The sequence below is a fragment of the Myotis yumanensis genome, unplaced genomic scaffold (assembly GCF_028538775.1).
Source record: "Myotis yumanensis isolate MYYU_CA2020_CCGP unplaced genomic scaffold, mMyoYum1.0.hap1 SCAF_1, whole genome shotgun sequence".
NCBI lineage: Eukaryota > Metazoa > Chordata > Mammalia > Chiroptera > Vespertilionidae > Myotis > Myotis yumanensis.
The window spans coordinates 24179133-24193835 of NW_027223752.1; the positions used below are offsets into that span (position 1 = coordinate 24179133).

The 14703-nt window shown below is 41.6% G+C and overlaps 1 protein-coding gene across 1 annotated transcript in view; it reads left to right on the top strand.

Moving 5' to 3' along the window:
- The window catches only part of GTF2A1 (general transcription factor IIA subunit 1), a 47250-nt gene that overhangs the window by 792 nt on the left and 31755 nt on the right, over window positions 1-14703 (top strand). The window contains exon 2 of the mRNA XM_070415549.1: window positions 2895-2996. Coding sequence (XP_070271650.1) covers window positions 2895-2996 — 102 coding nt within the window. The remainder of the gene's footprint in view (window positions 1-2894; window positions 2997-14703) is intronic.

Genomic DNA, 14703 nt, shown 5'->3' on the forward strand with positions numbered 1-14703 from the left:
CGCGAGGGGAGCCGCCGCTTCCCCCCCGAAGTCGGCCGGCCGCGCTGGCGCGGGAAGGGCTCCCCGCGCAGCCCCCAAACCAGAGCCGCGCCCGGGGAGTTGGGCGAGTTCCCCAGCCCGCCGCGACCCACTTTAAAGCAGTGGAGGCTCCTGGCTACGTGGGGCGTTACTTGGGGTGTTTCTGGCGGTCTTGCTTAAGGAGCCTTCACTGGGGCCATTTTATGTTTTCGTTTTTTTTTAAAAAAAGGACGAAGGTTGAAAAGCACTTATCTCGGTTCCTTCCGAATCGGTAAAATGGCGAAGGGGAAGCAAAACCCCCACGGTATCTCCGACTAGCAAAAGCACCAAAAAGCAAACAACAAAAAAAACCCCAGCCTACAGTGGTCCAAGTGCCCCCCGTTTATTTCGCCTTGAAATTTGCCTCCGTCTCCCCGTTTGTCCCTTTTTGGTTACTTGGCGATCACGTAGGTTTGCAAAAAGCAGTCACATCAATAACCTTTTCAGTCACCAACGCAGTGTGATCACGAGTCCACCCCACTCTGATTTTTATTGTGACCATAAAAAAACACCTTTTCGCCCGGTCCCGAACGCCGCAGACCAGCCCGCGGCCGCCCGACCCCGTACCGTTGGCGGCTCGGGCCGATCCATCATGGCTGCGGCCGCTTCCCCTGCTTTTAGGTCCCTGAGCCTTGTGGTCCTCCTCCCTTTGGCTGCCCTGTTTATATAGAGCCATTGCCGCTCTCTAATATAGACTCTGCCAGGATGGGAAGGTGCTTTTCAGGCCTACGTCACCGCCTCTCCATTTAAACACCAGATCCGGCTTTAAATAGTGAGCGCTGCTGCGCGCGGGGCTGGGAGGTGCGCGCTCCCTGGGCGAGTGGCAGGCGCGTGCGGAGCTCGGCTCCTTTCTAGCTCCTCTCCTTCGGCTGTCATTTCGCACCCGGCGGAGGCCGCTCTCCCAGCCCCAAGTTTTTGTTTTAAATGCAGCACCTGGGGTTTGCCGTCTTTGTTAGGAGAAAATAAAAATGCTGTCCCTTCTTTATATTTTATTGTTTAAGAATTTTAGCTCAGATGTCTAATCGTTGTTTTTTTTATATTAGCATATGTATATGTATGTTGTCGGGAATTTTTAAAATTGCTATCTCTTAGCTGCAGAGGACTTGCCTTTGTAGTATTTTGTTCACCAGGTATTCAGGAAATATGTTAGGAATAGAACTCGTCGTATTGCATTATGTTTTTCTGTAATAAATATAGGAGACATGAAGCTTTTCAAAGAAATAGAATTAAGTGCTTAAAGGTAGGATCTTATGTCCACAATACATTTATGTATGAGGAAATTGTGAGTAATGAGAGTGAGGCGGCTTTGTGCAAACTGGATTTTAAAAAAATTAAAATTCTAAATAGATGGTATTTTATTACGTTGGATATTGATAAATGCAATACAGAAATTAATCCAGTTTATTTCCTAATATTACACTAATGGACTAACTTTTGAAAGGAACCTTCTAATCATTAGATAATGCACTATGGCCCTTTAAGCTTGGAATATCTGTGTATTGAAAAACAGGACAAACATCCTAAATTACTTTGGATTTCATAAAATGCAGAAACTTTGGCTCAAGTAAAATTTAGCATTTTGAATAATAATTTGGAAATTACTTATTTCAAATAGTGCCTATGTACCCACATACTTTTACAAATGTAAGTATTTTGAGGGCAGTTCTGCTGAATTATTGTTAATGCATATGCTTTATGAAGACTACACATTTCCCTTTCTTGAACTATAGTACTAATGAATCCATTATGTTAAGTTGTGGGTAGCCTACTTATGGGTAATCTCTTGAGTAACTACTTTATAAATGTATTTTTGTAATTTAGTAGTTAAATTGTTATAATTAAGGTGCTACCCATAGGCAGGTATGCTTTCCTTATATATATAGAATCAGAATGTTAAATAAGGAGGCACTGTAGAAATGCACAGTTTATACATGAATAATTTAAAGTTCACAGGCAGATTTAGCAAAATAAAAAAGCAAGTTAGTGAGTAGAATAGCAAAGACAAGAACCCACAAAAATGAATTGTTTTTCTGGATGTAATGAAAAAGAAAAAGTAGTTCTTAATGGTTGAGGCAAGTTGTATGGGGGAACTCATTATTTGTATTTTTGCTAGGCAGGGGCACATATTCTTAGAGGATTCCCTGAGATAAGGTTATTGTTCATAGTGATGCTAATGAAACATTTCTGTTTCAGGTTTGCTTATGAGAACAAACCATTGGTTTTATTGAATAGCCAATAACTTTTCCCTTAAGCAAGATACAGAACACAAATAAAGAGGCCTATTATCACTGGTATACAAACAGTTTAATGGGATAATCTTAAAAGTACAGACTAGGTTAAAAAAAAAAGTTAGGTGATTTTAAAATTTGAATAGTCATTAGGTTCTGATTACATCCAGGAAATAACTATAGTACATAAGGTTCTCTAAAGTCTAAGACTTAGTGACAAGTTTATGAGATATAATAGGGATCATCCAAGTAAGGAATAATAGGAACCAGACATTGCAACCCATAAAGCTTTGGATCACAACAGTTGTTTTGACCACAACATTGGTAATTGTATGACCTTGTATGTGTAGGGACCTTTTCTGTATATGAATTACAGTAAATACTCTTAAAACTTTTATTAAAATATGCATTCATCAAATAATTCCATTTAAGGTAAATGACGTTTTCTTGGACGGCCATGTCTTTTAACATTGTATCTTCTAAAATAAGTTGTAGATAGTTGAAAAAATTACTGTTGTATTACCTTGAATTTGTGAGAACGTGTTACACATTTTTATATGTGAAAAGTTGATAGTTTTATTTAAAATTTTTTTCATTTTTAATTTAAAGCCTAAATTATACAGATCCGTGATCGAAGATGTTATAAATGATGTGAGAGACATCTTTTTGGATGATGGAGTCGATGAACAAGTTCTGATGGAACTAAAAACTGTGAGTTTGTACTTCTCCCCCTTTAAAAAATATTCTCTTTAACCAGAGACTAATCCATAATTTTTCCATAGGATGGACATTTGACTTTGTTTTCAGAGGAGAATAAGTGAAGGGTGCTGTTTTAAATCCCAACTCTACCTCATTCTTCCTGTCACCTTAGGCAATCTACTTATATTTTAGTGTCCTTATATGTGAGATGGGAGATAGTACTTACTGTACAGTTTTGTTTTGAGAATTAAATGTAATAACCATATAAAGCTTAGCACAGTGCCTAGCAATAGCATTTGCTATTATTAATGGACAGTTAATAATCTACACTTACGGTCTAATTATTTGGCATATCTACAAGTTTTTTTATGGCCTTAGTGTACTGTATTCTAAAATGTGTTTATGTTATAGAGATTGAATAAGTGCTTGAAAAAGAATTTCATGTTCTTGAGTTTGATTTTTTTATATTGGCCAAATATGGGGCTTATGATATATATATTTTACTTTGGGAGTTGGTTTTCTGTCTTTTGGATTTCCTTGAATTTAAGCAGAAATAGTTAGATATTTTTATTTAGCATTTGTGTTTTCTTGGTGGTGTAATGACTCATGAAATTGTGGAATATTTTGCCTTATTTCTCAGGAGAGTGGTTCTCAAAGTATGGTGTGTGGACTCCTTTGGTTTTCCCACAGGCTCTTTCAGGAGTCTGTGAGGTTGACCAAATGCCCAAGTCCAAATAATCGTTTGTCACATTTTAATGTAAAAGTTGTGTTCTGTGAAAAGTGATCAGTTCCACTCTCAACTCAAATGCACATGTGCTTTTCCTTGAGATAACAATTCTATATGCAGCAAAAGTTATTTATGCATACTCCCCATATGATGCACTGAAATTAAAAAGTTGTTTGGCCTTAACCAGTTTGGCTCAGTGGATAGAGCGTTGGCCTGTGGACTGAAGGGTCCCGGGTTTGATTCCAGTTAAGGACAGGTATCTTGGTTGCTGGCTCCATCCCCAGTAGGAGGTGTGCAGGAGGTAGTTGATTGACAATCTCTCTCATCAATGTTTCTATTTCTATCCCTCTCCCTTCCTCTCTCTAAAAAAAATCAATAAAAATATATTTTTAAAAAAGGTGTTTGCTTAAGGTCAAGATGAGATCAGCGTTGATATTAAGAAATGCAAGTATTTGATATTCTATAATGAAATGTGTTAATATTTGGAGTATCTGCTTAATTCACTGAATTCATTTTTTCCAAATGACCAATGCATGATGTTGCAGAACTGGTTCAAAATGAAAGATAGCCCTAGATGGTTTGGCTCAGTGGATAGAGCATTGGCCTGTCGACCAAAGGGTCCTAGATTTGATTCCCGTCAAGGGCACATACCTTGGTTGCAGGCTCCTCCCTGGCCTGGGCCCTGGTCAGGGTTCTTGCAGGAGGCAACCAATTGGTGTGATTCTCTCATGTTAATATTTCTCTCTGTCTTTCCCTCTTCCACTCTCCCTAAAAAAGAAAAAAAAGATCAGTGGAAAAATATCCTTGGATGAGGATTAACAAAAAAACAACAAAAAAGTGAAAGATAAAGTAATGGATCTTAATCAAAGAGTATGTCAGGCTCATTGGTATATGGTTTCAGATTCTACGTTGCAGCTAATTTTAAATAAATCATCACTTAAAATACTTTTTCCTTTTCCGAATACCCAACTATGGGAAGGCAGATTTTCTTCATTTACTCAAACCAAAATGACAAAGTGAATGCAGAAGCAGATATGAGGTTCCAGCTATTTTTCTTTAAGCCATTTCTCACTAAACTTTATTTGCACAGAATTATTTTCATTAAAAATATGTAATTTATGTTAATGTGTAATGACTACATTACTTTTAAATGAGTTAGTAAACGTTAAAAATAATATTTTTAAATGCTCGCCTGAGGATATGTTTATTGATTTATAGAGAGAGAGGAGGGGGGAGGAGAGTGAAACATTGATGTGAGAAAAATTGATCATTACCTTCTATACAGGCCCTGACGTGAGATGAAACCCGCAGCCTACATATGTTCTCTGACGGGAAATCAAACCTGCAATCTTTTTGGTATACACAGGTTATACTCCAACCAATAAAGTTACCTGGCCAGGGCTAGTAAACATTTTTTAAAAATCTTAGTTATAATTTCATAAAAGTTCTTTGAGTTCCTCAGTGATTTTTGAAAGTGGTAATGGATCCTGAGACCAAAACATTTTAAAACTGCTGGCTTAGAAATTGGGCGTTGAGCTCATTTAGAGCTATGTACAAATAAGTTAATGAATGCTAAGGAACATTTGTTGTGGTCTTATTTATCTATTCAGTGGAAGTGTAGAGGCTATAATTTAGAAACTTACAAGTAAATCTCACCTTTATTATGGCGATGAAATATATCTTAGAGTGTTCAGACAATTTATTCTGGGCATGTAGAATTTTCAATAAGAACCTGCCCATGTGGGGAAGGAAAAATAGGTTTGAGTGAGATGAGATATTTATCTTGAGAGAAATGTAATGGTTACTAAAACTGAAGAGTAGGGATCTAAAAATATAAGTGAAAGAATGCCAACTTTGAGACATGAGTTGGAAGAAGAGCAGTATAAACTGCTCAAACTGCTTTAAGTATCTTGGGAAAATGAATAAGAAGAGAATAAGCTTAAAAACAAAGGAAAGAAGAATAATTTGATACATGGAGTGAATATTTTACAATTTATGTTACACTTATAAAATTTTTTCAATTGTCCTTTTCCTGTGACCTTAGGTAGAAGATATGACACTTTTAGGTGTAGAAAATCAATCCCAAAGACTTTAATTTACCCCAGGCCAACCTCTAGTGGTCAATCCAGATTGTGTGTTATCTCTTCCTGCTTTTCAGAGAGTCTGGAGAATTGATTTTACCTACTGGTCCCAGTATAATCCAGGCATTCTTTACAAAGAGAATGAGCTATCTTTGAGACCAAGTAGCTCGACCTGCATTTTTAACACATTTGGATTTTAAAAATATATATGCATGTTTGTGTGAATGTATACATATGCACACATACGCACATATACATATACATGTATGTATAATATATTGTATAGAATATGTAAATAATACAATTACATATGTTTTATAGGTTATGCATTGATTTTTTTGTTTAATGGTTAGTGTTTTTATTTTTTTTAAATTGATTTCAGAGAAGAAGGGATAGGGAGAGAGATATAGAAACATCAATGATGAGAGAATCATTGATTGGCTGCCTCCTGCATGCCCCCAGACTAGTGCTCGAGCCCACAACAGGGGCATGTGCCCTGTCCAGGAACCGAACTATGAACTGGTTCATAGGTTAACACTCAACCACTGAGCCATGCTGGCCAGGCTAATGGTTGGTTTTTAATATCACAGATTTGGACATCTTCAACTTCGAATCCCCAGCTTCTACCACAATACCTGGCATAGGTGATTGGCATTCAGTAAATATTTGATTTAACTGGTTAATAACAAATGTGACTCCAGTATCTAACTGAATAAAGTAGTTTAATTTTTTTTTTTTAATGGAGCATACTTTTCTATTCTCGGTTGTAAGTGGGTTAAAAATAAAACTTAGATTAAAATGAGTTTGTTATTTTAATTCTCTGCACTAATTTCTTCAGCATCTCATTAGAATTTCTAGTATGTGTCCTAGTTTTAACAGTTTGACAGCTGCGGTGTCTAATAGAACTTTCTGTGGATATGGAAATGTTCTATATTTGTGCTGTGCATGATGGCAGCTATTAGCCACATGTGACTATTTAAGTACCTGAAATGTGGCTAGTGGAATTGAAATGAATTTTTATTTAATTATAATTAATTTTCATTTAAATTGCCATGTGTGGTTATTGGCTACTGTTCTGAATCCTGTAGTTTTAAACATTCTTGCTAATAAAAACTAAAATTAATTTTGTATTTTATGGTTTATAAGGGACTTTGTCATTAGCCCTAGACCCTTCCTCCTTTTTGCCCATTTCACAAATATTCATTAAAAGCTTCCATATGGCTTTAAAGGATCAGCGATTAATTAGATTATGAATTAAAATGAATAATGAGAGTGCATGTAATTTGAAATTTATCTAGATAATGCAAGAAGGGGGGATGTTTAAAAAATTTCAACCTCATTCTTGAGGTTTTCTCTTAAAACACTGTGAGCCTACTTTAGTGTGTTATCTATGAGAGACAGGAAAGTCATAAAACATAGTCTTAATTTTCATTAAATCTATATATGAATATAAACTGTGTTTTGGAATGGTGAGTGACTATGGGTGGGAATGATAGCCTAGAAATTCTCATTTTAAAGTGAATGATAAAGTCGTCTTGATTTCTAGATTGAGAACTACCCATATCCAAACAGCAAGCACTACGGGAGGTAGAAAATACAGCCTTTCTTCTCAGTAAAACAGAGAAGACTTTCCTGAATTTGGAGACAAATCTGAAACTCAGTTTATCTTCCTCTGGGTTAGGTTTTTCAACCTTGGCACTACTGGTATTTTGGACCTGTTAATTCTTTGTTAGAGAGGGCTATCCTATTACCGTAGGATGTTAGCAGCATAACTGGCCTCTGCCCACTAGATCCCAGTAGTACCCCTCAGTTCTAACAACCAAAAATGTCTCCAGACATTGCCCAGTGACTCTGCGGGGGGAGGCAAAACCACTCCTGATTGAGAACCACTATTCTAAATATACTGTAGTTTATATATAAATACTTGGATCATAGGTTGAATAATCTATTATTCCACTTCATTTGCCTTCAGGGAAAGCTCTGTTCTCAAACATCATTTCTTTTTTATTTTTAAAAAAATATATTTTATTGATTTTTTACAGAGAGGAAGGGAGAGGGATAGAGAGCTAGAAACATCGATGAGAGAGAAACATCAATCAGCTGCCTCCTGCACGCCCCCCACTGGGGGTGTGCCCGCAGCCAAGGTACTTGCCCTTGGCCGGAATCGAACCCGGGACCCTTGAGTCTGCAGGCTGATGCTCTATCCACTGAGCCAAACCGGTCAGGGCTCAAACATCATTTCTTATGTTTTATTCAAGAGCTAGATGTTTTGTGAATTAGGAGAATCCTTCAGAATTTCTAGCCCAGCATACAGCCAGGAAGCAGTAGATCTAATCACATTTTAATAGGTCACAAAATAGACTTTGAGAGGGAATATGTTTTATAAAGTCATTTAGCAAGTGATAGAGACTTGAATGTAGGTCTTTGTCTCCAGATGACATATATAATACTTGTCAGTAAAAAGGAAGATACCGGAGTTGTGACTAGACCTGTTCTGATAGCAGCAGTACAATTTAGAGATCATAGACTTGGACCAGAGTTGGGATTATGGGGAGGCCAGTGAGATGCCTAGGACACAATATTTAGAGGATCTTCATTCTTCACTCTCAGGGTCCATCCCTGACTGTTGAACACTAGAGTCAGACTGCCTGGATTGTATCCTAGTTTTGCTTGCTATTAGTTGGTGATGTTGGATGAGTTACATAACTTAATGTTCCTTGAGTTATTTTCTGTAAAAAGATAAGAATAATGCCTATCTTATGGGATTTCTTTTGTGAAAAATGAGTCTGTACATCAAAGTATTTACAAAGTAAGACTTTGGTATCTACTTACTATAGTATACAGATGCACATCTGAATCATTTGGGAACAGAAAATGAATTTTCTCCATGTCTGATTTCAGAGAACTGGCAAAGATTGCTGAAGTAGGGCTGCTCAAAACAGTAGTAACTGTGTTGTGGAAAAGAGTACTATAAAAATGAGGAGGAAGAGGATTTTTTCCTATTTACTAAGCAAAATCTGTAATAATAAAAGCATGATGTGCTAATTAGACCAGATGACCTTCTGGATGAAGCCAGGGCTTCGAGGGAAGCCCAGGTCTCGGGTGCTAGAGGGAAGCCGGTGCCAGCAGCCAGAGGAAGGAAGGCCTACACTTGCACAAATTTCATGCATTGGGTCTCTAGTAAATAAATAATAATTCAGCATTGTTGGTGGTCTTTAGTACTTTTAGTATAATTACTGTTGCCCAAACAGTATTACATTGTTTATTTTCAAACTACTAATATTTAAAAGTAGAATGTTTCGATAAATAAAATTATATAAAAAGTGAAATTGAACATTCAACTAATTAGAACTTTACATTATTTGATATTACAAGCTTAATGCTAAATATTTGTGTGGTACCACTTTTGTATTTTTTACATTACTTAGAAAAGTATTTGGTGCTTAGTAAATATTGATTCTCAATACACTGCTCCAACACCCCTTTCCCAAAGCAGTTGAAAATGTGTGGGGTCATGTTTGCTTGTCATAGTGACTAGTGGACACCTTTGGCATTTAGTAGATTAGAGCCAGGAATGTTGCATTTTCTGTACACTTCCTATTTTCTACCTTGTACGATAAAGACTTGTCCTGCCCCATGTCAGAGGAGCAGCATCTGTGCAAACTGCTCACACCCATCCAAGGAGCAGCAGCTGTGCGAGCAGCCTGCCCCCGCCAGCCAGAGGAACCACCACTGCTTCGAGCAGCACTCACCAGAGGAGCCGCTGCCAATTGAGGAGCGGCCGCTGCTGTGACTGCCCGAGGAGCTGCTGCCACATGACTGGACACCTAGATCCTTTGGTGAGAGCAAAAATGGGGAGTCAAAGAAACCTCCAAAGGAAAGAAAAGGAGGAATTGCCAGGAAAGCCGCCAAGTGAAACAGAGGCATGCAATATGTCATAAAAAGAATTCAGACTAAGGGTCATAAGTTCATAAACCAAATGGATGAAAAAATCAACTTAATGTAAGAATCAAGAAGAAATAAAGAGTGGTATAGCTGCAATAAAAAACACCATGGAAAGTTTCAACAGTAGGAGAAGCGGAGGACTTAATTAGCTAGTTAGAAGCAGGGAAGAAAAACACACCCAAACTGAACTGTAATTGGAGAAAAAAATTAAGATAGGAGGAGAGCCTAAGGGAGCTTTGGGACAACATGAAACGAATCAACATATAAGTAATAGGGGTGCCAGAACGACAGGAAGAGGAACAAGGGTTAGAAAACCTATATGAAGAAATAATGTCAGAAAACTTCCCTGATGTGGGGGAGAAAAAAGTCACACAAGCACAGAGAGTCGCAAACAAGATGAACCCGAAAAAACCCACACCAAGAAAGGTTGTAATTACGATGGCAAACGTTCAGGACAAAGAGAGAATCTTACAGGCTGCAAGAGAGAAACAAAGTTACGTACAAGGGATCTCCCATTAGATTATCAACTGATTTCTCAACAGAAACACATGAGGCCAGAAAGAAATGGAAGGAAATTTACAAAGTGATGCAAAGCAAGGGACTGAATCCAAGAGGCTTATCATTCAAAATTGAAGGGGAAATAAGGACCTTCATAGACAACAAGAGGCTAAGGGACTTTATCACTACCAACCCAGCAATGCAAGAAATGCTAAAGGGACTGGTGTAAAAAGAAGAAATAAAAAGGGAAGAGGGAACACAGGCACAAAAAAAAGAAATGTCTACAAACATGTACCTATCAATAACTTTAAATGTAAACAGACTAAATGTTCCAATCTAAAGACATTGAGTGACTGAATGGATAAAAAAAACATGACCCATATATATGCTGTCTACAAGAGACCTGTAAATCAAGGGACTCACACAGAATGAAAGTGAAGGGATGGAAAAATATCTTTTAGGCAAATGGAAATGAAAAAAAAGCTGGGGTAGCAATACTTATATCTGACAAAATAGACCTCAAAGTGAAGGCCATAACAAGAGATAAGGAAGGCCACTTCATAATACTAAAGGGATTGATACACCAATCCTATATAATAAAGGCCTAATATGCTAAGTGTCTGATCGTCCATTCAACCAATCAAAGCGCAATATGCTAATGATATGCTAAGGCAGCTCAACCGCTTGCTATGACGTACACTGACCACCAGGGGGCAGATGCTCCAACCAGTAGGTTAGCTTGCTGCTGGGGTCTGGCTGATCGGGACTGAGCTAGATGGGCCGGACATGCCCTGGAGCCCTCCCGCGGTCCCTCCCCAGCTGGCCAACCTCCCGTGTCTCTCCCTGGCCCCAATCGTGCATCGGTGGGATCCCTCAGCCTGGTCTGCGCCCTCTCACAATCCGGGACCTCTCGGCGGATGTCAGAGACCTGGTTTTGGCCCGATCCTGCAGGCCAGGCCAAGGGACCCCACTGGTGTACGAATTCGTGCACTGGGCCTCTAGTATGATATAATCCTGGTAAACATATGTGCACCCAATGCAGGAGCACCCAAATACATAAAAACACTCCTGGAAGATATCAAGGGAAAGATTGATAATAGTAAAGTCATAGTAGGGGACTTTAATACCCCACTGATATCACTGGATAAATCCTGTAGACAAAAAATCAGCGAAGAAACAGCAATCCTAAATGACTCACAGGATCATATGAACTTACTTGACATCTTCAGATCATTTCACCCCAAAGCCACGCAGTATACGTTCTTCTCAATTGCATATGGGACATTTTAAAAAATATATATTTTATTGATTTTTTACAGAGAGGACAGGAGAGACACAGAGAGAAACATCGATGAGAGAGAACATCGATCAACTGCCTCCTGCACACCTACTGGGGATGTGCCCACAACCAAGGTACATGCCCTTGACCGGAATCGAACCTGGGACTCTTCAGTCTGCAGGCTGACGTTCTATCCACTGAGCCAAACCGGTTAGGGCAACATATGGGACATTTTCAAAGAGAGACCACATATTGGGTAACAGGCAAAGTCTCTCCAAATTCAAGAAAATTGAAATCATATGAAGCATCTTCTCAGAACACAATGGCATATCTACACTAATAAAAGAGAAACATGGTAATTAGTGTACGACCGCTACCCTTCCCATTGGCTAATCAGCATATCCTTATGCAAATTAACTGTCAGCCAAGATGGCAGCCGGCAGCCATGCACTGAAGCGAACAGGGAGGCTTGCTTGCTCCAGTGACTGTGGACTCCAACGTTCCCCGCCTGAGTTGCTGGCCTCTCAGCTGCAACTCTAAGCAACTATGTACTATGTTGCAAATATAGAAGCTAAACAAAACCCCAGAAACCGGCTTTCAGTCAGCCTGCCTTCAGCCAGCCTGACCGCAACATTGTATCGATGTTTTCAGCAGCTGAGGTCTCAGAGCTAAAGCTGGTCCAGAATAGAAAAAAGGAGCAGTTGGGAGCTTCAGTCACCCGCCAACGTGAAAACGGCCCTCAGCCCCTCAGCCAGACTGGCCAGGCACCCCAGTGGGGACCCCCACCCTGATCCAGGACACCCTTCAGGGCAAACCAGCCGGCTCCCACCCGTGCACCAGGCCTCTATTCTATATAGTAAAAGGGTAATATGCCTCCCGGCACCGGGATCAGCGGAGCAGCGAGGCCTCCCAGCACCGGGATCAGCGTGACAGGGGGCAGCGCCCAAACCCCCTGATCGCCCTGTGGCTCTGTGAGTGACAGGGGGCGGGGCCACAATCTCCCTATCCACCCTGCTCTGTTAGTGACAGGGGAAGGCGCCCCAACCGCCTGATCAGCCCTGCTCTGTGCCTGATAGGGGGGAGCTCCCCAATCCCCTGATCGCCCTGCGGCTCTGTGTTTGACAGAGTGCGGTGCACTAAGCGCCGCCCCCCCCCCCCCCCCCCCCCGCGGGCCCTGCTCTGTGTGTGACGGGGTAGAGCCATAACCTCTCCATCGGCCCTGCCCTGCTTGTGACAGTGGCGGCGCCCCAACCCCCTGATCAGCCCTATTCTATGGGTGATAGAGGGTGGCGCCCCAACCCCCCCACGGGCCTTGCTCTATGTGTGACAGGGTAGAGCCATAACCTCCTCATTGGCTCTGCTCTGTGTGTGACAGGGTATGGAGCCCCAACCCCCCTGATGGGCCCTGCTCTGTGAGTGACAGGGGGCAGCACCCCAACCCCCTGATCTGCCCTGCTCTGTGTGTGACAGGGGGCAGTGCCCCAACTCCCCTATCGGCCCTACTCTGTGAGTGACAGGGGGGAGCTCCTCAACCCCCTGATCAGCCCTGCTCTGTGCATGACGGGGGAGTTCCTCAACCCCCTGATGGGCCCTGCTCTGTGCGTGACAGGGTACGGAGCCCCAACCCCCCTGATGTGCCCTGCTCTGTGAGTGACAGGGGCCAGCGCCCCAACCCCCGATTGTCCCTGCTCTGTGAGTGACAGGGGGCAGCGCCTCAACCCCCTGATTGACCCTCTCTGTCCATGACAGGGGGTGGCGCCCCAACCTCCCCATCGACCCTGCCTTGAGTGTGACGGGGCGGTTCCCCACCCCCCCCCAATCGGCCCTACCCTGAGTGTGACTGAGGGTGGCATCGCAACTTCCCAATCCGCCCTGCTCTGTGCCTGACGGGGCGGCGCCCCAACGCCCCAATCGGCCCTGCTCTGAGCCTGACCAGGGGCTGCACCTAGGGATTGGGCGTGCCCTCTGCCACCCAGGAGCAGGCCTAAGCCAGCAGGTCGTTATCTCCCGAGGGATCTCAGACTGCGAGAGGGCACAGGCCGGGCTGGGGGACCCCCGCCACCCCCCAGTGCACAAATTTTTGTGCACCGGGCCTCTAGTTAGAAATAAACTATAATAAAAACAATAAAAAAATTCAAACACTTGGAAGCTGAATAGCATGCTATTAAACAATGATTGTGTTACCAAAGAGATCAAAGAAGAAATTAAAACCATCCTGGAAGTGAAAAACTGTGGGACAAAATCTGTGGGACACAGTGAAAGCAGTCATGAGAGGGAAGTTTATAGCTCTACAGGCCTACCTCAAAAAACAAGAAAAAATGGTAGTAAATCATCCAACTCTACAACTTAAAGAATTAGAGAGCAACAGTGGAAGCCCAGAGGACAGAAGGAAGGAGATAATAAAGATCAAGTAGAAATAAATAAAAAACAATACAAAAGATAAATGAAACCAAGAGCTGGTTTTTTAAAAGGATAAACAAGATTGATGAAACTCTAGCCAGGCTCACCAAGAAGCAAAGAGAGAGGACCCAAATAAACAAAATCAGAAATGAAAGGCGAAATAACAACAGACCTCATAGAAATACAAAGGATTGTTAAAAAATACTATGAACAACTCTACTCCAACAAACTAGACAACCTGGAGGAAATGGACATATTCCTAGAAAAATACAACTTTCCAAAACTCAATCAGGAAGAATCTAAAAATCTCAATAGGCCGGTAACTATGGAAGAAATTGAAGCAGTCATCAAAAAGCTTCCAGCAAACAAAAGCCCGGGGCCAGACGGCTTCACAGGGGAGTTTTACCAAACATCAAAGAAGAACTAAAACCTATCCTCCTCAGACTATTCCAAAAAAATTCAAGAGGAAGCAATACTTCCTGCCGGCCTGGTCCCCCCTAACTGCCCTCACCTACAGGCCTGGGTCCCCCCAACTAACCTCCCCTGCAGGCCTGGTCCCCCCCAACTGCCCTCCCTGCAGGCCTGGTCCCCCCCAACTGCCCTCCTCTGAAGGGCTGGTCCCCTCAACTCCCTCCCTGCAGGCCTGGGTCCTCCCCAACTGCCCTCCCCTGCAGGCCTGGGTCCTCCCCAACTGCCCTTCCCTGCTGGCCATCTTGTGTCCACATGGGGGCGGCCATCTTGTGTGTTGGAGTGATGGGCAATTTGCATATTACTCTTTTATTAGATAGG